This window comes from Borostomias antarcticus, assembly GCF_949987555.1.
Source record: "Borostomias antarcticus genome assembly, chromosome: 30".
Lineage (NCBI taxonomy): Eukaryota > Metazoa > Chordata > Actinopteri > Stomiiformes > Stomiidae > Borostomias > Borostomias antarcticus.
In genome coordinates, this window is record NC_140263.1 from 5,298,665 (window position 1) to 5,324,902 (window position 26,238).

Consider the following 26,238-nt stretch of genomic DNA (forward strand, 5'->3'; position numbering starts at 1 on the left):
CCACTGGTTCTCAAGGACTTTCTAATTGCCTTTACCAACAATAGTCATTAGAAAAATGAATTCCCATACAATATTGAATACCTGTGGGTCTTCGCTTGGCTGCATTCAAGATTAGCATTCAGTAGTGAGCTCTCACGAGTCTGCAAGAGAGAAGACGTGTGCAGACTATATACACGTTTATGCTACTGTATAAACGTGTTTACAACCAGACACTGTATCCTGTCGTTCATAATCAGTGCTCCTGCCATCTCCGCCAGAAAGATATCCACCAGAGAACCACCCGCTTTGAATTGCAATCCTTTTTATTCAATAGCCTCCAGAACGGACCTCTGTTTCACATTCGTCATACGGTACGTATTATCAATGTTTTTCAGTGATGGAGCAAACATGGGAGTCCAACATTGAAATCTCCCACCATCAATTCGCCCTTTAACAAAAGGGTTGTTTCGTTACAGAACCATAGAACAGTGTTCTTTCATCAAGTCCATTCAGAACATTGTTCTTGTCTTGGGGTGTGGTGCAGGGGAGGGGGGTGGATCTGTGAAATGGTGAGACGGCATTTGGTAATTGCCCATTTGGCTGCTTTTGGGTGGGGTGGGGTGGGGGGGTGGTCGTTTGATCCTCAGGTGAGCTTATGGTAGTGTCAGTGGGGGAGGGGGGCTGAGGTTTTGGATGAGGGTTGGTTCTAGGGGGATGAGGGTTTTGGAAGAGGGTTGGTTCTAGGGGGATGAGGTTTGGGATGAGGGTTGGGGGTTCTAGGCCTCGTCGTCCGAGGTGTCGCTGCTGCTGCTGGTCTCCGTTTCCTCGGTGGCGTCGGCGGCCATCTTGAGGCCGGGAGTCCTCCAGGGGGTCGTCACGGGGTCGAGGGAGGGGCTGTTCTTCCTCAGACTGTTCTTCTGCAGCTGTGGAAGGCAGAGGGACGCTACGGTTACACGATTAAGGATTCACGGTAACGTTATAGTGGCTGTCGGACAGGCTTAAAAGACAATGCTTGTTTTTGACAACCTGGACCTTATTTACGGCATATTATAAGACGTTTCACTCACCGAGATCACTTTGGTGTAATTCGGAGGCCTGTAGAAGAAATTTAAAATCCAGCGCGAGCCAAGTATATCCATGTAATGGCGGCGGACGGGGCACTGAGAACGCAGCTTCTAAAAAATCTATTTTCTGCCGCGAAACGGTTGTTTTCATCAATCTGTCTTTATGAATCGGTAGACAAACATACTCCTGGAGCTTGCTCGATCCCCTTGTTGAGAGGGGTCAGGGAAGAATTTTTTACAGCTCACTTATCTGGGCCCCGGGTGATTACTGTTTTTTTGCTTCCCTCTGGAATATGTAGAGAGTGGGTCGTATGCCCACCTCCCTTGTTCTCTGTAAAGCGCATTGTGTTGCCTCTGGGTATGAAATGCGCTATACAAATAAAGCTTTGATTGATTGATTGATTGATGAATCGCTAGTTGTGTTTACATAGAGCGTAGGCCTGTTGTGGTTTTTCACATGCCTCTGTAATATGATCTTTAGAAACGTCTTTAGAAACGAAATAGCTTCCCCACTTGCTCCAGCACGCATGCGCACAGCGCGCAAGAGTTGCTCCAGCACGCTGTGCGCATGCGTGCTGGAGCAAGTGAGGAAGCTATTTCGTTGACGATTCACACAAGTCACTCAAATTGAATTGAAATTGTGAAAAAAACGTAATTCGCAAAAAAAACAAGTTTTGCATCCCCGTAGGGCGTTTCCCGACAGTAACCACCAACTGGCCAAGGTAAGACAGAGTCAGGGTGTTAGTACCTGTTCACTGATGGCCTGGAACTCCCTCATCTCGTCTTCGGTCAGAGGAGCACACGTCTCATCGTTCTCACTCTCCTCCTGCCAGCCCATCTCCTTCAGTAACCTGAAACACCACACACACATCCACAGAACCTCATTAACACCACACAACCTCATTAACACCACACACACATCCACACAACCTCATTAACACCCGACACACATCCACATAACCTCATTAACACCACACACACATCCACACAACCTCATTAACACCCGACACACATCCACAGAACCTCATTAACACCACACACACATCCACAGAACCTCATTAACACCACACAACCTCATTAACACCACACACACATCCACAGAACCTCATTAACACCACACACACACACACCCACACAACCTCATTAACACCACACACACAACCTCATTAACACCACACACATCCACATAACCTCATTAACACCACACAACCTCATTAACACCACACACACATCCACACAACCTCATTAACACCACACACACAACTCCATTAACACCACACACATCCACATAACCTCATTAACACCACACACACATCCACACAACCTCATTAACACCACGCACACATCCACATAACCTCATTAACACCACACAACCTCATTAACACCACACACACATCCACACAACCTCATTAACACCACACACACATCCACACAACCTCGTTAACACCACACACACATCCACACAACCTCATTAACACCACACACACATCCACACAACCTCATTAACACCACACACACATCCACAGAACCTCATTAACACCACACACACATCCACAGAACCTCATTAACACCACACACACATCCACAACCTCATTAACACCACGCACACATCCACATAACCTCATTAACACCAGACACACATCCACACAACCTCATTAACACCACACGCACATCCACACAACCTCGTTAACACCAGACACACATCCACACAACCTCATTAACACCACACGCACATCCACACAACCTCGTTAACACCACACACACATCCACACAACCTCATTAACACCAGACACACATCCACACCTCATTAACACCAGACACACATCCACACAACCTCAATAACACCAGACACACATCCACACAACCTCATTAACACCACGCACACATCCACACAACCTCATTAACACCACACACACATCCACACAACCTCATTAACACCACGCACACATCCACACAACCTCATTTACACCACACACACATCCACACAACCTCATTAACACCAGACCCACATCCACACAACCTCAGACACCAGACACACATCCACCCCAACTTTAACTTCAACGAAAACCACATCTGCTTTCCCTTTAAGGTGCTTGCACACTGTCCCAACCTACGCTAGCCAACACCAAGTTTGGATCGGTGTGCCAAGTTTGTCGGTGACTGTTGCCGTCAGTTGGCTGGATTTTCAGTTGAATTTTAAACTTCCAACATTCCACCAACTGCCAACTTTAGAATGTTGGGTGTTGGGAGTTGATAGGCGCTGGTTTGGGGCCGTGTGCAAACACCTTTCCATGTCCAAAGTGCCCCCTGCGGTGCGTACCTGTGCTCGGCCTCCAGGGAGCTGGACAGCGCCTCCTGCTGGGGGAAGGTGGAGGAGCGCAGCACGCCGACGCTCAGGGCGGCCGGCTTGCCGTTGCCGTTCTCCTGAGGGCGCCCGTTGCCGCCGCCGCTGTGCTCGTAGCCGTTGCGGTTGTCGTCGCCTCTGCCCACGTTGTTGTTCTGCAGATGGAAGCCATCCTCGTCCTGAGTGGGGGTCGAGATGGGTAGAGGTCAAAGGTCATACAAGTCATTGCAGATGCATTACATTACACTAATCATTTAGCCGACGCTTTTATCCAAAGCGACTTACAATAATTGGAGTTAACGTAGGAAGTCGTTGTACTAGTACTTGCCAGAGCTCACAAGTGCATCTCCTTTTTAAACAAGTGGCTAAGATGGCGGCAGCAAGTGTGGCGTTCATCAGTTATCTACCTTGCAGTGGAGGTGGAGCTCCTCCTCTCCGACCATGTCCTGTCTGAGGGCTCGGAGGAAGTGGCTCTTCTTATCAGCGCGCATGCGGGTGAGACGCATCATCAGCCGCGGCTGGCTACCCTGCTCCACCGGCGACGACGAACTGGAGCGGCTCGCCTGGGGGGAGACACGGCCGATCAGCCAATCAGGAGACGCGGCCGACAGCCAATCAGGCAATATCCCCTTCCTTAAAGTGGCAATCTCGAGGATTTTCATATTAATAAATGTCCGTTTCACCTTCTTATCGCTGATTGAGGTAAAACAGTACTGATTCAGCCTATTTCCCGTTCATGAAAGCCTTTCCGTTTGTAGCATGGCCTAGTTTTGTGAAACGGGTTTCTGTGGCGACATTCATTAGCAGCGCACAGGTTCACGCGATTGGTGGCTTCGAAATGAGCTCTGAAAAAAACTCACGCCGCTCCTGCAATTGACATTTATTGCCGCAAGGTGGGGCCAATGAACGATGAAGATATATGAAACGGAAATCCTTGAGATTACCACTTTAACCGAACCAACTAATGGACACTGATATAACCCGGCAGTTACTGGAGGTGATGTAGACGCCCTCCGAGATGCTGAGGGAAGAGGAGGGAACAAAACACAAGCGATGTCTGGGGCGCCCCGGTAGCTCACTGGGTAAGGCGCGCCCCATATGAAGGCTAGTCCTTCGCGCGGCGGACCAGGGTTCGATTCCCGGCTCGGGTCCAATGCCGCATGTCCTCCCCTCTCTCTCTCCCACATTCCCTGTCTCTCCACACTGTCCTATAACATTAAAGCTGAAAAGCCCTAAAAAATACCTTTAAAAAAATTAAATAAAAATAAAACACAAGCGATGTCAATGTCTTCTCTAGGAAAGCTTCATCTGGTCCGCGCTTCGCCATCTTCTCGGACCTCTAGCCTCTTCATCAAAACTCCAGACGTACGGAAAGACCCGGATCGATCAAACTCCCCGGAGGACAAAGACGCGTCTCACCTTGACTGGAAGACTGGCTGATTTGGCAACGGGGCCCTTGAAGAGGGCGGGGCCTGTGACGTTGCGGGACGGGACCTGCTGCTGGGCTGGGGCGGCGAGGGGCGGGGCTGACGACGACTCTTCCCGCGAGATGCGTCGGATCACCATCATCTTGGAGCCCCGGGACTGGGGGTTGGGAGGGTGCTCTGAAACCACCACAAACAAAATGGAGGGACAGTTCTTTTTTCGATTTCAGAAGCTGGGCTTCTAGGGTGCCTTGTCTATCTCATTGGAGAGTAGACGATACACGTTGCAAAATAAATGTTTTCCTTAACCCTTTCGATACGACCACGTCACCGGCAACATTTTAAAAATATCTAACAAATATTTAATAATATTTAAAAAAAATATCTAACAAATCTAAAAAATTCCTCACTCCAACACTTGCTGAAAGCTGAGAAACTGCGCTTTCTAGTATTATAGGGAAAATCCAATTAATATTCGAAATGTTGTCACTGTACTTTCAGGGTTAAAAGGGTTAACGAGTGGACCGGAAAGGCAGCCATGTCCAGAAGAAGTGAACTCTAGAGGAACTCACCCCACACCCCAGCTGCTTTGCTTCGGTTGACTTCTCGCTCGGCGTCGGGATTCAGCGAGGGCTGCAGAGGGCAATGACGACACGGCGTTACAGCACAAATGATACAAAGGGCAATTACATGTAAATGTCAACCTCACCGTGAAAAAATAGTAACACTTTTGCATAACGCTGGAATTGCCACTAACTAATAGTCACTAACATATATGACGCCAACGACAACTTGAGACCATAAATTAGTCTGAATATAAAACAGAATATAAAATGATAGAGATGAAACATATCTTGGACATATAAGTAACAGCTGAGCCTTTGAAATACTGAGGTTAGACTCTTAGACCAGCCAATCCCACGAGCCCCTAGGAACAGCCAATCCCACAAGCCCCTAGGAACAGCCAATCCCACGAGCCCCTAGGAACAGACAGACTTACAAAGTCCTCAGCTTCAAACTTCTTGCGTCTCTCGGCGTCCCCCCCATGTCCGCGCTCCTGTGGGCCTCTGGTCTTGGAGGAGCGAGGCTGGCCTGCCACGCCCTCGCCGCCCTGCTGGGGGGCGCCCGCCCGCTCGCCGCCGTTGCGAACCTTCCATCCATTCCTCTCGCTCCTGGGGTAGCCTCCTGGGGAAACACGCGTACAGTTACACTCAGGTGGACTATAGACGCATACAGTTACTCAGGTTGACTATAGACGCGTACAGTTACACTCAGGTTGACTATAGATGCAAGTGGGGAAGCTTTATTTCATTTCTAAAGATCCTATTACTAGGCATGTGAAAACCACAACAAGCCCTCGCTCTATGCAAGCACAACTAGCGATTCATAACAATAGATTGATGAAAACAACCGTTTCGCAGCAGAAAATTGATTTTTTAGAAGCTGCATTCTCGGTGCCCCATCCGCCGCCATTACATGGATATACTTGTAATACCACGCGAAGCCAGGCTAGAGAAAACATGGAGCCAAGGAGAAAGACTGTGTGTGTGTGTGTGTGTGTGTGTGTGTGTGTGTGTGAGTGAGTGAGTGAGTGAGTGAGTGAGTGAGTGAGTGAGTGAGTGAGTGAGTGTGAGAGAGAGAGAGAGAGAGAGAGAGAGAGAGAGAGAGCTGTCGGTCAGACGGAGCGGTCGGCGGCGTGTCCGTACCTCCGGGGCGTCCGCTGCCCGTCTCGGAGCCGTCTGAGGAGTTGTGGCGCCTGCGACTCACATTACCCTGCTGGTCAAGGTGTTCGGCCGGAGACTCGCAGCTGTGAGGGGGCTAACACACGTACGCACGCACAAACTTAACACATAAACACTGAGGCTTGAATTGACACACACGGCAAGAGTTTAGTCTTGAGAAGAGGACAGACACACACACCTGACCATACTCACACACACTCACACACACCTGACCACACTCACGCACACACCTGACCACATACACATTGTATTATTGTTTGGTATACATTGCATAGCTTACAAACCGTGAGAAGTGTATGTGATATAGTTAATTATTGTTTACTGTTTATGGTGTCTTATAATCCCGTAAGGGATGGGTCCTCGGACATGACACGAAAATAAATATTCATTCATTCATTCATTCATTCATTCATTCACTCACTCACTCACTCACTCACTCACTCACTCACTCACTCACACACTCACACACACCTGACCTCCCCCTCAGGCCATCCCGGTCCCCCATACCTTGGCTGGTGAGGGCGCTGTGGGAAAGTTAAGCCAGGCTGGACTGAAGTCATGTTGCGCCATTTAGGGTGTGCGTCTCCAGTGGGCCAGGCGCGACATCAACACCTCCTCTCTCCAGCCCCTGGAGGACAGAGGAGAGAGACCAGAGAGAGACCAGAGAGAGACCAGAGAGAGGAGAGAGACCAGAGAGAGGAGAGAGACCAGAGAGAGGAGAGAGAGGAGAGAGAGGAGAGAGACCAGAGAGAGGAGAGAGAGGAGAGAGAGGAGAGAGAGGAGAGAGACCAGAGAGAGGAGAGAGACCAGAAAGAGGAGAGAGAGACCAGAGAGAGGAGAGAGAGACCAGAGAGAGGAGAGAGACCAGAGAGAGGAGAGAGACCAGAGAGACCAGAGGAGAGAGAGGAGAAAGACATGGAGAGTAGGGCTGGGTTTTTAAAAAATCGATTCATCGATTCTGAATCGATTCTGAATCAAATGATTCAGAATCGATTCATGAATCCCAAAATCGACCTTTTATTTAATGAATGAATGAATACCTGGAGGTATGAATAGTTCATTAATTCATTCAATGATTCATTCATTCATTCATTTTTGGAAAAGTATTGATACCCAGCCCTAGTATTGATGTGTTGCATAACTTGGCAGTCATGTAATTAAGGTTTTAGCTAAAAAAAACAACAGGTTTTAGTAACACTAACCGAATCGATATTGAATCGAATCGAGATAATCGATTCTGAACCTTGTGAATCGGAATCGAATCGATTCTTGAAATTCGACTCGATACCCAGACCTAATGGAGAGGGAAGGAGAAAGAGGAGGAGGAGAGACAGACAGAGAGAGAGGATGAGAAAAACAGCACTCGGCTTTTCAGGAAAAGGGGGAGTAATAATGATAGAAGTTGAGTTCTCTCTATGAATCATGAATGTTTTAGTCCATGACTTGACTCATTTCTGCGCTCTCTGACTGGAGATGACTTGGCGAGTGAGGAGTGCTACCGGTAGACCCTCCACTTTCTCATGAGGGGTAGCCCAAAGTGACAAGCGCATATTCTCGTAGACGGCTGCATCCATGGTGTATGATGAACGGTGAGTTCAGAGGAAGTTGAGCTGATGCAACGTGGAGAAATACACCAGGACAGTGGGATATGACTACAGCCAACTCAAGGTTAGCACGGGGCTTGTCTGGAGGTGTTGTTATGGTTAGCGATCCTTGTATTGAGTCATGGGGGGGCGAACGTAAGACAGTGAAACGAGAGGCGTTCAAAATGACAGCTGCCTCGAAGGTGATTAACAATAACCAAGGCTTATTCTTATTAGGGGTCAGTCTGTATCACGTCTACTGCCGATTTGACTATAAGGAAAACGCTTTGTTCAAACAATAGCCTTCCAGTATCTTCCAGTATGCAAAGACATGATTATCCTTGGGTCCAGAGACCACAACAGGGATCCCAGCGTTTGAGCTTCATGAATATTCATCAGCTGCTAAAAATAGTGACACGCTTTTACTCCCTTCAGATGACAAAGATGAAAACTGGCTGAAAATGTTTTTTGTCGTTGTTCATTTTAGAAGCCAGACTAAGCCTATTCTTAACACGGGGGCCGTCTAGTGACGTACCGAGAGGTCACTGACAATCAGAGTTTCGGGACAAGTAGCTTCACATAGCCAGACGCATGGCTAAGGTCTGGCTGGCTGCACCCGATTATCATTCTGAGATGGGGGGGCCGGGGGGGTGCTGTATTTCTTTAAACCAATCACAAGCGTCTAAGCTTGTTTGGGGTTTTGTTCAGCGGTGTCCTTGCAAAGCAGTGTCGGGGGGATTTAACATGATTGGCTCTGCTGGAATCGAGTGGCGCCAATAAGAGACTAGGGAGACCAGGGTTCGAATCCCGCCCTGGGCACGCCAAAACTGATGGGTTACACACATGCCCCGCTAGCACAACCGTTGACTGTGATAAGAGCTCATACAAACCAGCTACGGAGGAGCGATTCGAGGCGCCGGATGCAGCAGAGCTGTCCTCCCGAGGTCGGTGTCTCCACCTCACTGGTGGTCTCTCCACCTCACTGCTGGTCTCTCCACCTCACTGCTGGTCTCTCCACCTCACTGGTGGTCTCTCCACCTCACTGCTGGTCTTCTTCTCACTGTGGGTTTAGTCTCCTTCCCACATGTGTCTGGCGGATAGGATGTGTCGCAAAAACGCTCCCGAGATATATTCACGATCAACTCTCCATTTTTTTGTCCTATAATTCCAGTCCTCGTAATAATGATTCCTCGAACGGCGGGGAGAGAAAGATCCACTAGCTTTGTTTCTTGAGATGTTACATCAGGGTGCTTCTTTCTTGTAGTCCATTTAAAAAAAAAAAAAGCCAAAGTGAAATGAGGGTGAGTATTTAAAAGGTGAATTTATTCTGTAGATACCATCAATTAATTGATATTTCCCCAACACGTAGACAACTACAGAAATGTTATTGCAAGAAAAATAAATCACATGTTGCCAGTTCACTCTAGTCCATGGTAAGATGCACTTTTCTCGAGTGAAAGGAAGACTTTGTGGAGTGGAAGATGAGACAGGGGCTCAATGCATGGCACCCATTGAAACTAAACTGCAGATTGAGGAAGAAGTATCTAGTGAAAGTCCAGGGATCCAGTCCACATAGTGAGTTCAGCCTCTCAGCTCGTCCATAGCTGTTATAACTCTGGGTAATCAATGATCCAGCAGCCTGAGATAGTCCATGCAGCCACAGCACCAACCTAGACCCCCAAAGACAAAACAGACATTAGCTCAATGATGATGTCTATCTAAAAGAAACTTAGCTAGACAGTCAATCAACTAGGTAAACACAGAGGCCTGTTTACACGCTAGCATTAGCTAGCCATGCTAACCACCACTTTGACAGCTAATAACGTTGGCTTGGCTAAGCTGGCTAACCTTAGCTAGCATGCAAACCACAACCCAGTTGTATCCCACCACAAACTAAAACCACAACCCACAACAAGGAGAGCTAACCTAGCTAGTAAGTTAGCTTGGAAGACATACAGAAAACATTAGCTAGCATAGCCTTGCCTGTATTAGGTTGCAATTAACACAGAGCTAGCTCATGGCTAACGTTAAGCTACGCTTCGTGTTGATAAACAGGCTAGCATAGCATAGCTTAGCATAGCTTAGCATAGCATGGCATAGCTTAGCATAGCATAGCATAGCATAGCTTAGCATAGCTTAGCATAGCTAGCTAAGGAAGCCGTTCCGTTAACGTTACCTTTCTCAGCTCAGTCTCCATTTGAAAGTTGTTTACTCGCTCATTTTGTTTTTCTCGCGAGACTTTAAACGACTATAAGGTAGTTAGGTGTGCTGTAGTATCTGTTCTTGCGTTTTAATGACTTGAAGTTAGTCAAATGTGTTAAATTACTCTTTTATCTTTCAATATTTTGCCGCTTTTAGACAAACTACCTTCCCAAAATGGCGCAGCCGCAATGCTTCGCGAGAGGGAGGATCTCGCGAGAGGGAGAATGGGGAGGACAGGGAGGGCGCCCCCTGGCGGCTGGTCGCAGGTAGCCTCGTATGGAGTTAAAGACTCATCCTCAAACCCCTCAGACTCATCCTCAAACCCCTCAGACTCATCCTCAAACCCCTCAGACTCATCCTCAAACCCCTCACTCATCCGCAAACCCCTCAGTGAGTACTGACTGACAGACTCATCCTCAAACCCCTCTTAAAGGTACCCAACGAAACGTGAATCAAAACAATCCGTTCTTTGTTTATTTTCGAAATTCCTCGATGATATGGTTCCTTGTAGTCTAATAAACAAGTTGAATCACTTGAATGTCTTTCCTACCTTGTAATTTCTTCGCAAAATGATATTGAGCTAATGTTTTGAAAACAACAAAGATGTGTGAAACGTCACTATTATGTGCTCCGCGTATTGACGCAATGACGTAGTACGCGATTTTCGGGGACCACCTTCTCAAATTGGCTCTAGAGCGCATACTAGTGGTCAAAAACTACATTGGGTACCTTTAAATACGTAGACTTGTATATTGACAGTTGTAGTTGCAAATCAGATTTGCAGACTTGCATATTCAGAGTTGAAGTTGCAAAAAACGATTTGTAGACTTGCATATTCAGAGTTGAAGTTGCAAAAACGATTTGCAAACCTGTACATGTTTACAACTGAGTCCTGACCCAAGGCGGTGGAGTATCATCACTATGAATGTCACACACCACACAACTCAGCCCTTGAGTGGGCAAGAGACACACGACCTTCATCGGTGGGGGCAGGTGGGTCCCCGACTTGCTCTGACCCAAGGGTCGGAGTCTCGCCACCACGCCCCTATCCACGCCATGGACCCCACAACCCAGCCTGAGTAGGTTAGAGACACACGGGCTTCACCGGTTGGTGCATGGAGATTGCCCAGAGGTCACTGGACTGCCCCCAGCCCCCTCTGACCTGAGGGGGCGGAGTCTCACCACCCCGCCACTATGCATGCCACAGACACAACAACTTAACTCTTGAGTGGGCTAGAGACACATGGTCTTCACTGCTGGGTGCCGGTGGGAGGCCCAGAGAGGGCTACAATGTCCCCGACCGGCTCTGACCTGAGGGGGCGGAGTCTCGCCAACACGCCACAGACACCACAACTAAGACCCTGAGTGAGCTACAGACACACAGTCTTCACTGGTGCATGCAGGGAGATTGCCCGGACGTCACTGCACTGCCCCTGACCTGCTCTGACCCGAGGGGGCGGAGTCTCACCTGGAACTGGATAACAATAGTGTGAATGCTCTAAAGCATTCACACTAATAAAGAAAGAAAGAAATAGTGGGAATGTCACAAGTTGGGCTAGCCTCTACAAGCTAGCCCACCTAATAATAATAATAAATAAAGAAATAGTGGGAATATCACACGTTGGCCTAGCCTCTACAAGCTAGCCCACCTAATAATAATAATAATAAATAAAGAAATAGTGGGAATATCACAAGTTGTCCGAACTAATTATCTTACCGCGATCCGTTTTAAGTGAAGTAGCCAATCGCAATCAAGGAAAAGTAATAGGCCTCTCTGATTGGCTGTGGCGTTCATCCGGGTATCCCACCGTGTCTGCTCGGTTAGCTTAAAGGTACCAAGATGGCGGAGGTGAGTGGGGAAACCGGGGTCTGAGCGTCGTATTATAAACGCATATTTCTCCTGATTTCTACTGGTTTATTCAACTAAACCCATATCGATTTTGTTTATAAGACTTTAATGTATATTTACAGGTCGTTTGTTTATTAAAAAATTCTAATTAGACGTTAAAAATAATGTTTGAAAATAGCGGTGTCCCAGGTTACGGGTTCTAGGCCCCGGCTCGCATCAACAAACTAATAAACCTTCATAAACCCACTGCTATGTATATATCATTATATATTATTATATATTCATACACCTTTAGTGGGACATGTCACCAATGGTTGGGGTTGTATTATTCACCCAGTTTCATGTTGTTAGTAAACGTATGGGTGGAATCAGTGTATCTGCAGGAACATCCAGGTTTTATTTTGCTTTTTAGCTTCGTATTCGGTCTCAGTTACACAATACTATCGGTTTGCAATCCAAAGGCAGTTTGTACAGAGACACAACACTGAAAACTGCTGTAGATGAGTGATACTATGCAGCTAGATAACTTTTTTTCCCTCCCTACCATGTAACTACACCGGTTTGTAACTATGAAAGGTCACTGGGTGATTGATTGATTGATTGATTGATTGATTGATTGACTGGGTGATTCAGCTCTTGTTGAATATGAAATTGCAGCAGTTGCTTGCACGTCCTCAATCTCCTGATCCCTGAGAATCACTGTTGTTAAGTACTAGATGCACATTGTAAAGTCTATGTACTCTTAGTCCAAGCTCACCTGGATGATGGAACACAATTGTGTATTGATCAGTGACCATTAGCTTTGACGAGCAGAGTTTGATAACTGAAGCTGAAAAGTTTATTTTTGCCTTTACAGGCTTCCTTTGGAAGTACGAGCCCAGGTGAGTCGTTATATTGTCTCCTGCTTTTTTACAGTTTGAGGAAACAACACGCATGCATTTCATGTTCAAAACACTATGGAGAAAAAAAAACCTGCAATTTTGGACCAATGGGCTTTGGCTAGCAGGTGTGCATAGGAGTGCAGCGAGTCAAAAGAAAGACGATCCCGCACACTGCTGATAGCTCAGACGTTTCTATCCATTAGGATCCAGATCTAAGGAAGATCCTAGCCGATCGAAGCGTTGTCTGTGTCTTATTAAAGTGAGTTCTGTTTTGCAAGCTGTCAACAGTGTGCGGGACCTTCTTTCCTTTCACCCATGTTCAGAACACTAAAACGATGCACTGTGAAACTTATCTTCCTAGACAATTGAATACTAACTCTTAATTCCACCTGTCTTTACAATTTAACCAATTCTACGGTGTCGTTTTCCCCAGTTGGCTCTCTGTCCTCAGAAGACCATGACTTCGATCCGACGGCGGAGATGTTGGTCCACGACTACGACGACGAGCGGACGCTGGAGGAGGAGGAGCTACAGGAGGGCGCGGCCAGCGTCAGCGCCGAGATCGCTGATCTAGAGAAGGTACGGCGTTTTGAAACGCACTGCATTTATTTATGAAAATCTTGGGGGGGAAAAAAAGAGTTGGATAGTCAGATAAGAAATAGATTTTAAAACGATGGAACTACAATATTTGACACAATTGTAGGCTATGCCGCAAAATGACTACTTTTTTTCGTTAATCATGTTTGTGATTCATCGTTTTAATTAGATCCATGGTAATGAATGAGTTATTTCAGTGTAATGCGTCCCCGATTGTAGTTAATGTGTTCACTTATCAAAAAGCAAAGCCCAGGATGACTGCCCTGATCAGTGCTTCTCTGCCTTCGATTGCTTTCTCTTGCTAGGAGGGGAACATGCCACTCGAGGACCTGCTGGCTCTGTACAGATATGAGGCTGCCATCAGCATGGCGGGGGGGTCCAGCACGGACAGCTCCTCCGTGGAACTGACCGACGAGCTCCCTGACATGACACTAGACAAGGTGAGCTAAGCCGCTAATTCCTACGATGGGACACTTGAACTCGTTTTTTCGGGGACGACGACGTCATAAATGTGGCCGTTTGACACGAAGGGTCTTTGAACCGCCGTTGAATGTTTTTTGTTTTATTAGGAGGAAATCGCTAAAGACCTTCTGTCGGGTGACGACGAGGAAACGCAGTCCTCGGCGGATGACCTCACGCCGTCGGTCACGTCGCACGAAACCAGCGATTTCTTCCCAAGAACACTGCGCTGTAAGACATAATCCACACTGTGTTCCACTTTCATCGTTGGGAGTGTTTTAACGACCGCACTCGCCCCCTTTTTCTTAATTTGTGTTCCAATTTGTTTTTTCTTTGTTTGTTTATTTGCAGCCAACGCGATATATGACGGAGACAAGGAGTCAGAGGGAGAGGACGACGGGGTGTGTCCTGACGACTCCAGGAAGGTCCGTGTTTCTGCGTTCCCGCTGCGGTGACCTCATCGCTCGTTCTAAGCCGAGGCGGTTCGCTAATAATTCCAAATGTACTCAACCCCTTCGTGTTCTGTTTGCACGTTCCCGTCACAGGAAATCATGGTCGGGTCTCAGTACCAAGCTGAAATCCCGCCTCTTGTCTGTAACTATGGGGACGATGAAAAAGGTGAGTGACATGTATTCTGTTATTCTCTCTTACGCCAAGTATCACTTCATGGAGCTACACAGATCACAGTCTGAGAAGATAATGATATGTGATATGGCTGGCTTCAAGTGCTGTAAACATATTGGTCATTTCCCGGCTGTGTTTCGTCCAGTGTATGAGAATGAAGACCAGCTGCTGTGGCGGCCGGAGGCGCTGTCTGAGCAGAGGGTGAAGGACTTCCTGTGCCACAGCGCCGCCCTGCTGGCGGACGCGAAGAGGGGGTCTGAGGGGGGGCTGGTTCAAGACAACGAGCAGGTAAAGTTTCTAACGCATGTGCGCACGCACACACTCATATGCACACACACCACACACACACATGCGCACACACACACACACACACACACACACAGTCTTGAGACAGAAGATTAACAAAATGCCCTTTTCCTGTTCTTTCCCCAGGCCCTGTATGAGCTTATGAAGTGCAACTACAACGTCCAAGACGCCCTGGAGCAGTATAGCTTCAGCAAGTCCACAGAAGGTGCGCTGGCTTTACAACGCTTTGACTCAGATGTGTATTTTAGACCGTGGAGGTTCAGGAATTTACAAGTTTGCCCTGTAAGCACCCCACCATATCCCTTACCCTAACCCGGGTTCCGATCCTCTGGGCTACCTCCCCCCGCCCAACCACACAGGCGGTTCACTTACTCCAGACAAATGTACTTATTGAGAGTCACTTTGGGTTAAAGCGTCTGTTGAATGAGTGTAAATGTCATCTGTAGGTGAAATGTCACCGTGGTCCGAAGAGGAATGCCGGAACTTTGAACACGCCCTGCTGCTTTACGAGAAGAACTTCCACCTCGTACAGAAACACAAAGTGAGACCCCCCAAAATACACTTTTTTTTGTGTATGTGTGTGTCAATTTATGAGAATCGAGTGCACGTCTGATGTTAGTCTCAAACGTCCTGCAAGCAGGGCTGAAAATTAACACCTTGCCACCGGCCAAATGCAGGTCAAATTTCCAATTGGCGACTAGATTTCGGAAGGTTATCTGAAAAATATATATACTTGGCCGGTAGATTTTTTTCATCTACAGTCCCCTTGGCAGGTGACTCACCGTGAGCCAAAAAAGTTAATTTTCACCCCTGCCTGCGAGGCCTTGTCCCCCTGTCTAACCCCGGACTACCCTGCTCTTCCCAGGTGAAAACCCGCTCTGTGGCCGAGTGCGTGGCCTTCTACTACATGTGGAAGAAGTCGGAGCGATTTGACTTCTTTGTCCAACAGAACCGGTTTGGGAAAAAGAAGTACAGCGTTTACCCAGGCGTAACGTGAGTAACCGTTCCCTGTCCCCAAACCTCTGGTATTGTCCCCTGTCCCCACCCCAGATCGGCGCTGTGTAGCCAGAGAACAATGAGGAAGAGCTACCTTGTATTTAGAAGACACACTAGCTGTGTTGGGAATCGCTCCCTCGTTCCCTCACTCCCTATTCCCTATATAGGGTTCACCATGTAGTGAACTACCTAGGGAACGGAGAAAATGTAGGGTACATGCGCTGTTCCCTGCAAATCAAGGTGAATTGTGGGTAATAGTAGACTATATAGGGAATGAAAATTCCGTGGAGAATTCGGACACTACAAACAAAATGGCTGACGCCCTATATAGTGCACTATATAGTGAATAGGGAGCGATTCCGAACACAGCTACAGAAAAACCTTGCACTTTCAGAAAACCTTTAGTGCTTACTTTTTAAAGGAGAAGTTTTGCAGGGCTTAGGATGCTAAATAGCAAACGCAAACTACTCCTTTAAGTAAGCACTAAAGCCCGCGGTATGTCCTGCATATTTTGCAGCCGTGTTAATTCCCGCGTTCCCGGCACATTCAACCAGAGCAGGAGACGCGTGGTGGAGGCGCAGGTGAAGGCGCACGTGGAGGCGCAGGCCAGAACATGGCGGGTTTAGGGCTGACTAAGCACTACTTGTTCAGAAGCCTTGTTGTCGATGCCGCTCTCAGGGACCTGATGGACCGGCTGGTGGACGAGGCGGAGGGTTTGGGGGACAGCGCCTCCTCTCTGTGCTCCGGGAGCAGCGGAGGAGGTGGAGGAGGAGGAGGAGGCGGGGGCCGCATGGAGCCCACGGCAGAGCAGCAGCTCTCCCTCCTCAACTCCATCACCGCCAGCGACCTCTCTGGTGAGACGCCGCCACTGCAGTCCAAACGGAGGGACTCTAGACTGGAGATGAGGACGATCAGGATCCTGTCTGCTACTGATTGATTGATTGATTGATTAATTGATTGATTGATAATTTATTGATCCTTTTGGAAATTCATAATTTCGCCATATAGCCATTGTCAGACAGACAACTACAATACCCACAAACACTTTGACAGTACTACACCTCAACATAACCACAGACCTGTGCACTACATTTCACCAAAGTGCTCTATATAGTATAAGGTCCGAAATCTGTTTTACAGTTTGTTCAGCAGTACAATACTGGTAGGTACGAACGATCTGATTGGATGAGTCTGATTGGATGAGTCTGATTGGATGAGTGAATAGATGATGGGTGGGTGGATTAGATTTGATGTTGTTTTGATTGAGCTTTACAATATTGGGGGGGGGGGGTAACTTGAACGGTAAATCAACACTAATATGAGGAAATATGTTCGGTTATTCAAAGTCATTGAATATTGGCGAAGGTCATGTGAAAGTGGAGTGTTTGAAGTGTAAACGTGTCGTCGCCCCCCCACCCCCCAGCGCTGACCAGCACGGTGGCGTCGGTGTGCAGCCCTGGGGACGTGGGCTGTCTGGACTCCTACGGCTTCCCCCCGCTGGACGGCCTCCACCGCGCCTCCCTGGGCCACGACCAACCCCTGGGCTTCCCCTCCGCCGGCCCGGGAGACCCCGACTGCCTCGGCCTGCTGGACGCCGGCTTCTACCACTCGGACCTGGCGGGGGGGGGGGCGATGGACGAGCGCGAGCGCCCCCCCTCCAAGCGGCTGAAGATGAGCCTGCCCGAGCCCTTCAACGAGGCGGCGGTGGGCAGCCTGGGGCTGGACTACGAGGCGGCCGCGCGCCCGCACCGCATCACCAGCGCCAAGATGGCCGTGTCGGTGACGGACTTCGGGCGCCCGGCGGCGCCCGGCGAGGCGAACAGCTACATGGGGGCGCACGCTCACTCACACACTTTGCACCAACATCAGCAGCACACGCCGCTGCAGTCGGAGTGACCCCGTGGCCTGTCGCTAGGCAACCGTCATGACTTCCTTCCCTCCCACTATTTTGGCGGGCGACGCCCACCACTGTCTGTACATATTTGTTCATTGGAGATTCTATTTCTGGTTCTATATATGTGTAAATACATAAATATAAGTTGTTGTTTTTTACCTCGACATCAGTGATGTCTTCTTGTACAGAACTAAAGAAGAAAAGAAAAAATCTTGATTTCTCAAGAGTTGAATATAGCCATTTATTTTTCAATCCTGCGCTCTGGGAAGTGTGAGAACGCAGCCCTGTCTCGCTAGTGTCTGTTACTGGGGGGGCTCGACCCTCGCTGGGAGAGACGGCCCACGTTAGTACTACACCCCCCCCACCCCCCACACACACACACACACACTACACCTGGGAAACACAATGACAACGTTTCTCTGGCAGCACAAGAGGCTTTCAGAGATAACTGCCCCTCGAACCCCACAGTGGTACTTTTCAGCGTCTACAGGTACACCCCCCAACCAACCGGGCCCTGGATGTAGCATTTTGTATGAGGGTCCTAGGTTTTTGTATATTTTGAACAGATGCACTTATCATCCAGTGCAAGGAAGATATACTTTCTAGTAAATGTGAGCCCCTCTGTATACTATCAATGAGCACTTCAGATACTATAACGGTAAAGAAAAAGCATAATGTTATGTTTTGTTTTGCTTGTTGGTGGTTTCTGTCGTCGCTGTAGGTACTGGAATTTCACACGCCAGGATTATGAATCACTCATCAAATGTAATGTCCCTCAAATAGTTGGTCCTCAATTGGTGACAGTAAAACAAATAACAGTTTCTTGGCTATTTTGCTAGTTGCCATATCCTAATACAATGTGAACTAAACCCATAGTCGTTTAAGAATGATTGAATAATTAGTTGTGGCGAATCTGGTCCTGTTTCACCTCTGTTTCGTCATGGTCTGTAACGCAGAACCACAAGAATGTGTGAAAGGTTTAGCTGGTAATATAGTATGCTAAAACAAGTTATGAGTAGGGAAAGTTGATCATTACAACTGACGAGGCATCATATTTGCCATTTTGTGCTTTTTTTGTTGTTTTTTTTCAGCTAAAGTTATTTTTTTTTTTTTTTATATATATATTTACATTTGGAAAATGTTTTCCTTATGGTTGGCTAGATTGGGTGGGTATTTATTACAAAAATAACATTGGACTGCAACATTGTCATCAACGTAAGCTTTTTTTTGTTTGTTTTCTTTATACCTCTGAAAATGCTTTGCAAGCAGAAATGGGCACATTTGAGCGTTATGTTGAAATGCACTAGAGTAGCTTTGTTTGCCATGATTGCTATTTATATTAAGTTGAACAATGCATGTTTATTCTAATCCCAGCGAGTTACACTTGTAGGTAGCTGAAAGACTTTGTTTTGGAATATCACCCCAACATTTAACAACTAATTATGCAAATGATTGGGGTTTCAGGTTGCTGCTGTGTACGTCCCGCCTCCAACTTCCAACTCCAGCCTCTCTCCCCCTCTGACAATATTCTGTTGACCAGTGTTAACTTAATGTATCTATGCATTGGAACGGAACAGGTCTTACATTAAGGAAAGTGGATTGCTAGAATGCTGAAGATGAGTGGGGATTTGAAGTGCAATTGAGGATATGTGGGAGGTTGTGTGCATGGTGCTCGTTGGTGCGGGCGTGCCATATGTTTCACAATAGGGTTGGACGTCACCTGTTGGGAATTATCCTGGTCATTGAGAAACCTTGGTCCCTGGAGTATCTGACATTTCACTTTCTAGATGAATCCATACCCCTCTGGTTGGAGATGCGTCATTAGCCAGTACATGAAGGCCCAACCTCCATAAAGGTTTATTCACCTAAATACTTTGATTTGGTTTGAGTTTTCCCCCTCAACTCGGACGCATCATGGCATTTCTTTTTTTTGTCCCTTGAGTAAAGTATGATGCTGTATTGCTTCCCTCTTTCATGGCAATAATGTTTGTAAATATGTACAGAGATCTTGGTTAACCCTCCTATCCGTGGCGTCCGAACACTCAAGTCTAGTCTTAAAGCGTAAGCCACAGAAATGCCTTCTCCACCGCCACACCCACACGCCGATATCGTTTTTGTATTTAGCCTTTTTTGAATTTTTTTTTTTTGTATTCACAAAGAGCGTAATTTATTATTTATTTATTAATTTGATAAAACGTTGATAAAGGACTTTGCGCTGTACAGGATTCAGGACAGGTCACGGTTTGAATGGCTCTGTCATGGTGTGTCTTGAGAGCTCGCTATGGAACTGTTGAGCAGGGAGTGAAGTATGCAGTATTAAAATTGTACCAGAGAGACTTGCGTCTATGGGTGTGTACGGGAGGTGTGTTGAGGGCGGAGCGTGTCAGCGCTGGGTACATCATCGCCTCCTGGGTGTGTATGGGAGGTGTGTTGAGGGCGGAGCATGTCACCGCTGGGTACATCATCGCCTCCTGGGTGTGTATGGGAGGTGTGTTGAGGGCGGAGCATGTCACCGCTGGGTACATCATCGCCTCCTGGGTGTGTATGGGAGGTGTGTTGAGGGCGGAGCATGTCAGCGCTGGGTAATTCATCGCCTCCTGGAACGCCGTTAAAGCTAGTGTCTGTAATTACACTAGAGGTCCAGTGAGATGTGAACACCTGAAACGATGAGTTTCGTATCACCACCCCTAATGGTGTCCAGTCTGTCCCCAAATGGTGTCCAGTCTGTCCCCAAATGGTGTCCAATCTGTCCCCTAATGGTGGTCTTTCCATTAGTCAGCAGCTGGTTGGTTTTTCCTCGATGAACTTACTTGAAGAATGTTTAGCGATACCATTGGCTTAGCCAAATACTTACAACCATGTTACATTTGGGTAGGTAGGTTGTGCAATTGTCCTCCAAGGATCAAAAACACTTATTTTCCAGAGCTTTTAGAAAAATAAAAAATATTGGTGCAGTAATGTTAATTTATATCCAATGCTGTATTTTAAAATACATAGGTTGAGGCGAAATTGTAAATGTAGTCGTGACCATTTTCTTCCAGGGGCTTACATGTACAGTAATGATCCCCTCCCTCGATCTGTAAAGGAAAAGGTTTTTAGATAAATCTCGATTGTCTTTTGTAATGTTTGAATTTCCAGTTGAAAATGACATGTTTCCATCGTGCAGTTGTGAGAATTTTCACCGTTCATTTGGGATTAAAAGACTAGTATAAAAGTAGACAATCAAGAAAGGATTGAATACCAGAACTATTCAAAAGTAAAGTTTATTGTTCATAAAACTGTACATATATACACTTTCTTTTTGTTGATGACTATTTTGTATTTTATGTTCCAGTCCAATACCGGATGTACAGACGCAGAAATAAATGGAAATGTTCTTATGAATATATATGGACGTCTCTCTTCATTTACCTCTCACTCTGAGCCGTCTCACTGTCCATCGCTAGCATGCTAATTCTAAGGTCGGTAGGCAGGTACTGGAGGTAGGAGGGTAGGCAGGTACTGGAGGTAGGAGGGTAGGCAGGTACTGGAGGTAGGAGGGTAGGCAGGTACTGGAGGTAGGAGGGTAGGCAGGTACTGGAGGTAGGAGGGTAGGTAGGTACTGGAGGTAGGAGGGTAGGCAGGTACTGTAGGTAGGAGGGTAGGCAGGTACTGTAGGTAGGAGGGTAGGTAGGTACTGTAGGTAGGAGGGTAGGCAGGTACTGTAGGTAGGAGGGTAGGCAGGTACTGGAGGTAGGAGGGTAGGTAGGTACTGGAGGTAGGAGGGTAGGCAGGTACTGGAGGTAGGAGGGTAGGCAGGTACTGTAGGTAGGAGGGTAGGCAGGTACTGGAGGTAGGAGGGTAGGCAGGTACTGGAGGTAGGAGGGTAGGCAGGTACTGTAGGTAGGAGGGTAGGCAGGTACTGGAGGTAGGAGGGTAGGCAGGTACTGGAGGTAGGAGGGTAGGCAGGTACTGTAGGTAGGAGGGTAGGTAGGTACTGTAGGTAGGAGGGTAGGCAGGTACTGGAGGTAGGAGGGTAGGTAGGTACTGGAGGTAGGAGGGTAGGCAGGTACTGGAGGTAGGAGGGTAGGCAGGTACTGGAGGTAGGAGGGTAGGCAGGTACTGGAGGTAGGAGGGTAGGCAGGTACTGGAGGTAGGAGGGTAGGTAGGTACTGTAGGTAGGAGGGTAGGCAGGTACTGGAGGTAGGAGGGTAGGCAGGTACTGGAGGTAGGAGGGTAGGCAGGTACTGGAGGTAGGAGGGTAGGCAGGTACTGTAGGTAGGAGGGTAGGCAGGTACTGTAGGTAGGAGGGTAGGCAGGTACTGGAGGGACCTTATTTACGCGAAAGCCTTCTGGTCAACGCTTACAAGGTCCACTGATGTCTCCAAGTCTTCAATCATGGTTGACCTAATGGGCTACAGTGTTAAGTATTCAATCATGGTAGACTGTCTAATGCACTATGGTGTAGTAGTTTGAGAACAGCTCCTCCCCTGCGCGGAGGTCTTGGAGCGAGACGAGGACCACACATCGCAAAGACCTGGAGGAGAGTCGGGATAAAGGAACGATGACTCAGCAGAGTCGGGATAAAGGAATGATGACTCAGCACTGTCATTACAAAAAACACCTGGGCTGCGTTCCGAATCGCATACTACCCTACTATATAGTATGCCAAAACAGGATGTAGTATGTCCCAATACATAGTATGCCACATGCAGTATGGCAAAAATACCAGGATGTCCTACTACATCCGGTGGTATTTTGCAGTATGCAAGCCAGCAGGCTTTTCTGGCTATTCTGACCCACAATCCTGTGCGCAGAGGAAATGTGCGTCACATGTGCGAGTCGTGACAGCTGTAGACGAATGTTGCGTTATGGACAGCGACGGATGTGGGCAAATTTCAAGACGCAATGTTATGACAAGGTAGTATGTTCCAATTGGATGCCTACTGCTTGCAAAGTACGTACTTTCTAAGGGCAGCTGTAGTAGGTACTGGTAGTAAGTAGTAGAAGTATGCGATTCGGAACGCAGCCCTATAGAGTGCCTAAGCGGAAGCCCCATCCCATGGCACCTTATTCTGGTATGGTAGAGAACAGCAAGAAACAAATCATTTCTTGATCCTGTTTGAATTGTGCCGTGACCATACACATATGTTTGTCAATTTAAATCATACATTTGCAAGTCAAGAAAGTCAGTTTGTCATAAAACTGTAAAGCAGTTATTCCAGAACGAGTTCAAAAGTATTTAAAGTGGTGAAAATCACTATTAGTCTGGCTATGTTGACAGCTGCAGCTATGCGAAAGGAGAATTAGTGTGTAAAATCGGCTTTACCAGGTTTTGGTGAGTGTTAAACGAGTGTAGCTAGCTAATATTAGCTAACTTGTGAGTTAGAGATGAGTAAAATGTATGTTTTAAATTGACAAACAACATGTGTATGGTCATGGCACAATTCAATCAGGATCAAGAAATTATTTGTCTCCAGTCATTGAATACTGTTCATATTTGTTCTGTTTGAAGGTCCCATGGGGGTTTTCCTGCTTCTGGTCAGGCTCTCTACTGACAGAATGACCTGAGTTGTGTCCCAGGCCTTGCCTCTGGGTGTCGTGTCTGTAGTTGACATTAGGGAGGTACTGGCGGAGCTCCAGAGGAAACCCCTTGGGCACGTCATACTCCTGGTAGCACACGTTCGCAGCCCGCTCTGGGTGGAGGGAACAAGATGGAAGATGGAAGGTCATTATGAAGCAGGGGAACATGTGAAAGTTAATGTTGAAGATCCAAAATGGTCTCTAAGGTAATGAAAGAGAAGCATGTACACTTACACTACATATCTACAATTATACAACGGTTAGTTCTGGTTCTTGATTCTGATTGGCTGGAAGCCGTGTTAAAATACTTTGTAACACACACCTGGGGCCGCATATCATTCCATTTTCAGTATTAATGCGCCTCCCATTTGATCCAATGCATTGTAGTTGTTGTTGTTGATTGGCAACCCTTTTGTAAGGGGAACTATTTTGCGCGGCGGAATTGAGGGAATGATGCTTCGTTTTGAATAAATGTTAATATTTTACATTGCTGTGTGTTTATTTTACACTAATAGCTGTAGTAACCGTTGTATAAAAGCAATAAACCATTCTAAGGTGTCTGCACACGGCTCCAACTGTTGTTAGAATGTTGAAAGTTTAAAATTCAGCTGCTAAATCCATCCAACCACCGCCAACAGTCACCAACATGGTACACCGACCCAACGTTGGTGTCGGTTGGGGCAGTGTGCAGGCAACACGGTGACTAGCTGACTGACTGTCTGGCAGATCGAAGCAGACGTGGCGTACCGTTGGAGCAGTTGTTGACGTACTGACCAATCGCCAACGGGTTCTCCGGATTGGCTGTTAGCCAGGTGATGTCACTCAGCCTGAAAGGACCCAGTCTGTCCCGTCCACTGCACGATCTGGTGGACACAAATACGTTTCACATCTAGATCAATTAATAGTTTATATGACAAAAAGATGAACATTGAAATTAAGGTGGATAAGATATTGCACCAAGTCCAAGTTCCGGTCAGGGACCGGACTGAAGAGCATCTGTTCTTCTGCGAGATTTTCATATTGGGTTCTTTGAGAGGAAACCCTTGCGAACACAGGGAGAACATGGGAACGTAGGGAACTTCTTGCTGTAAGGCGACAGTGCTAAGTACTGCAACACTGTCGCTCGTGAGCGATTTGGGGTTCAGTGCCTTGCTCAAGGACACACCGACCTGGGGACCTTCCAGTCCCCAACCGGGCACTCGACCTCCCGAGCTAGAGTACAGTACGTCATAAAAATAAAAAAAAACATAATTATCACCTGTACACCATCTTGGAGATGCCTTTATCGTTGCCGTCGATCAAAACACCATCTATGCATCGAAACACAAAAGGGTTCCTGATGGACTGGAAGAGGACGGGCTCGTAGGTCTGGTAGACGGTGCCTGTGAGATCAGAAGAACAGACCCAGTCCGGAGCAATTAATCATCCAAACGACGGCCATTTCTTTTTAGGAATCTATTATTATGAGGACTGTGGTTTAGCTGCTGTGGTATCGGCCATGCCTGGTCAAAAGATGAGATCCATATTATTATTTGTTTTTCAGTAGAATGTGTCAGGGTGTACCTGGATACATGGCCACTGTAGTTCCTTTCGGCACACGCCCTTTGGCAACAAAAACGCCCGTTCCACCGAACGGCAAGGTGCTGGGCTTCCGCTCGATGCAGAACCCAACGGTGTGGAACATAGCTTCCTGTTCACTTCCTGGTCCTCCTGTTGCAGAATAGAAAACAAGGTACAACGCACAAACAAGGGTATTGTGTATAATTCTAACTATTGACACCCACGAGCTGTGCAGACTGCTCAAACTCACCACTGACAGACCTATAAGAGTCTATAAGAGTATAAAGAAAACACACACCTCTTTCTGCCCCCAAGCTGCCCCCCTCTGCCCCGTAGTGGTGCCGGTAGTGTGTTTGGGCCGAGGGGGGAAGCAGGCCGAAAACCTCTGCCTGTCTGGCCGGGTCGTTTCGGAGCAGCGCCCTGAAGAGCTCCAGCAGCGTCTCCGTCACATCCTCGTCTGAGACAAGCTTGTCTTGGGAGCGCTCTGTGACTTGGCGAAGAGTTCTGAAGTACATTTGAAATGGGTTCTAGTCACTTAAGGGTAAAAAAAGGGGGCAAATACTGTAGCTACTGGCTTCACTATGGATTGCATTGATTCTTCACCTTGCCCTACCAGTGCATATCTGTATTGACAGGACAGTTGTAGCATGCCTAGGTGAAAGGTCATGGCTGTGCCCTCACCTACTTACACTCAAACAGGAATTGTAGGGGGGGGGGTGACTTCTGAAGTTGATTATTTACCTTATAAACTACATTCTAACTTCAGACATCTCAAAAGATCCATTGCAGAATTTACCTCTCGTTTTTCTGGAGGTTCAGTGCAATCCAGGGGACAAATCTGTGACGGTAGGACTTCCATTTGTCTTGAAAGGTTTTCAGTGTCGCTCTGATCATGATCTGGCCATGGAGGCTGCCATCGAGTTAAACAGCCTGGTAATGCGACAGCGCCACCATCCGGCTGGCGGGGGAAATATCATGGATATAAAATTAGATATAAAACAGTAAATGTTCAGCAAAGGGTGCGCTGTTACACCTACGGAGTGGGGCAAGGTTCATTTGCTTTACAGCCCGTGGTGTTCTCATAAGAGTCATTTTGTAACTAAAATGTTGCAAGACCGTAATGATCAATATACAGGTTACAATAAACGCGCCATCGCATTGGTCAGTCTGGG

At 47.3% G+C, this 26,238-nt stretch overlaps 3 protein-coding genes across 3 annotated transcripts; 1 reads left to right on the plus strand and 2 right to left on the minus strand.

Moving 5' to 3' along the window:
* Positions 1–321: 321 nt before the first annotated feature.
* Positions 322–10,498, minus strand: LOC311327040 (vasculin-like). The gene is made up of 11 exons (XM_084460052.1): positions 10,313–10,498; positions 9,027–9,806; positions 7,061–7,181; positions 6,518–6,629; positions 5,812–5,996; positions 5,384–5,444; positions 4,807–4,991; positions 3,795–3,950; positions 3,364–3,566; positions 1,792–1,894; positions 322–902 (listed from the first exon to the last, which is right to left on the minus strand). Exons 3-11 carry the CDS (start codon positions 7,121–7,123, stop codon positions 756–758), a joined length of 1,215 nt encoding a protein of 404 aa, XP_084316178.1. The 5' UTR covers positions 7,124–7,181; positions 9,027–9,806; positions 10,313–10,498; the 3' UTR covers positions 322–755.
* A 3,050-nt stretch (positions 10,499–13,548) lies between these two features.
* Positions 13,549–18,048, plus strand: mier3a (mesoderm induction early response 1, family member 3 a; the record flags this gene model as incomplete). Its single annotated transcript, XM_084460079.1, has 11 exons — positions 13,549–13,647; positions 13,971–14,105; positions 14,235–14,355; positions 14,476–14,549; positions 14,670–14,742; positions 14,894–15,036; positions 15,181–15,259; positions 15,501–15,595; positions 15,920–16,047; positions 16,729–16,904; positions 17,474–18,048. 11 exons carry the CDS (start codon positions 13,549–13,551, stop codon positions 17,944–17,946), a joined length of 1,596 nt encoding a protein of 531 aa, XP_084316205.1. The 3' UTR covers positions 17,947–18,048.
* Positions 18,049–22,372: 4,324 nt separating this feature from the next.
* On the minus strand, positions 22,373–25,960 carry setd9 (SET domain containing 9; the record flags this gene model as incomplete). The annotated part of the gene is made up of 7 exons (XM_084460095.1): positions 22,373–22,460; positions 23,514–23,619; positions 24,254–24,369; positions 24,765–24,888; positions 25,070–25,216; positions 25,365–25,570; positions 25,863–25,960. The coding sequence occupies 7 exons, from the start codon at positions 25,958–25,960 to the stop codon at positions 22,373–22,375; spliced, it is 885 nt and encodes a 294-aa protein (XP_084316221.1).
* Between the last annotated feature and the right edge of the window lie 278 nt (positions 25,961–26,238).

Excerpts from the sequence above, each read along its gene's own strand:
- LOC311327040 (XM_084460052.1), bottom strand. The coding sequence starts at position 7,123 with ATGGCGCAACATGACTTCAGTCCAGCCTGGCTTAACTTTCCCACAGCG. Across the intron at positions 5,445-5,811 it reads AGTTTGAAGCTGAGGACTTT|CCCTCGCTGAATCCCGACGC; the intron begins GTAAGTCTGTCT and ends TGCCCTCTGCAG. Across the intron at positions 4,992-5,383 it reads CAAAGCAGCTGGGGTGTGGG|AGCACCCTCCCAACCCCCAG; the intron begins GTGAGTTCCTCT and ends TGGTGGTTTCAG.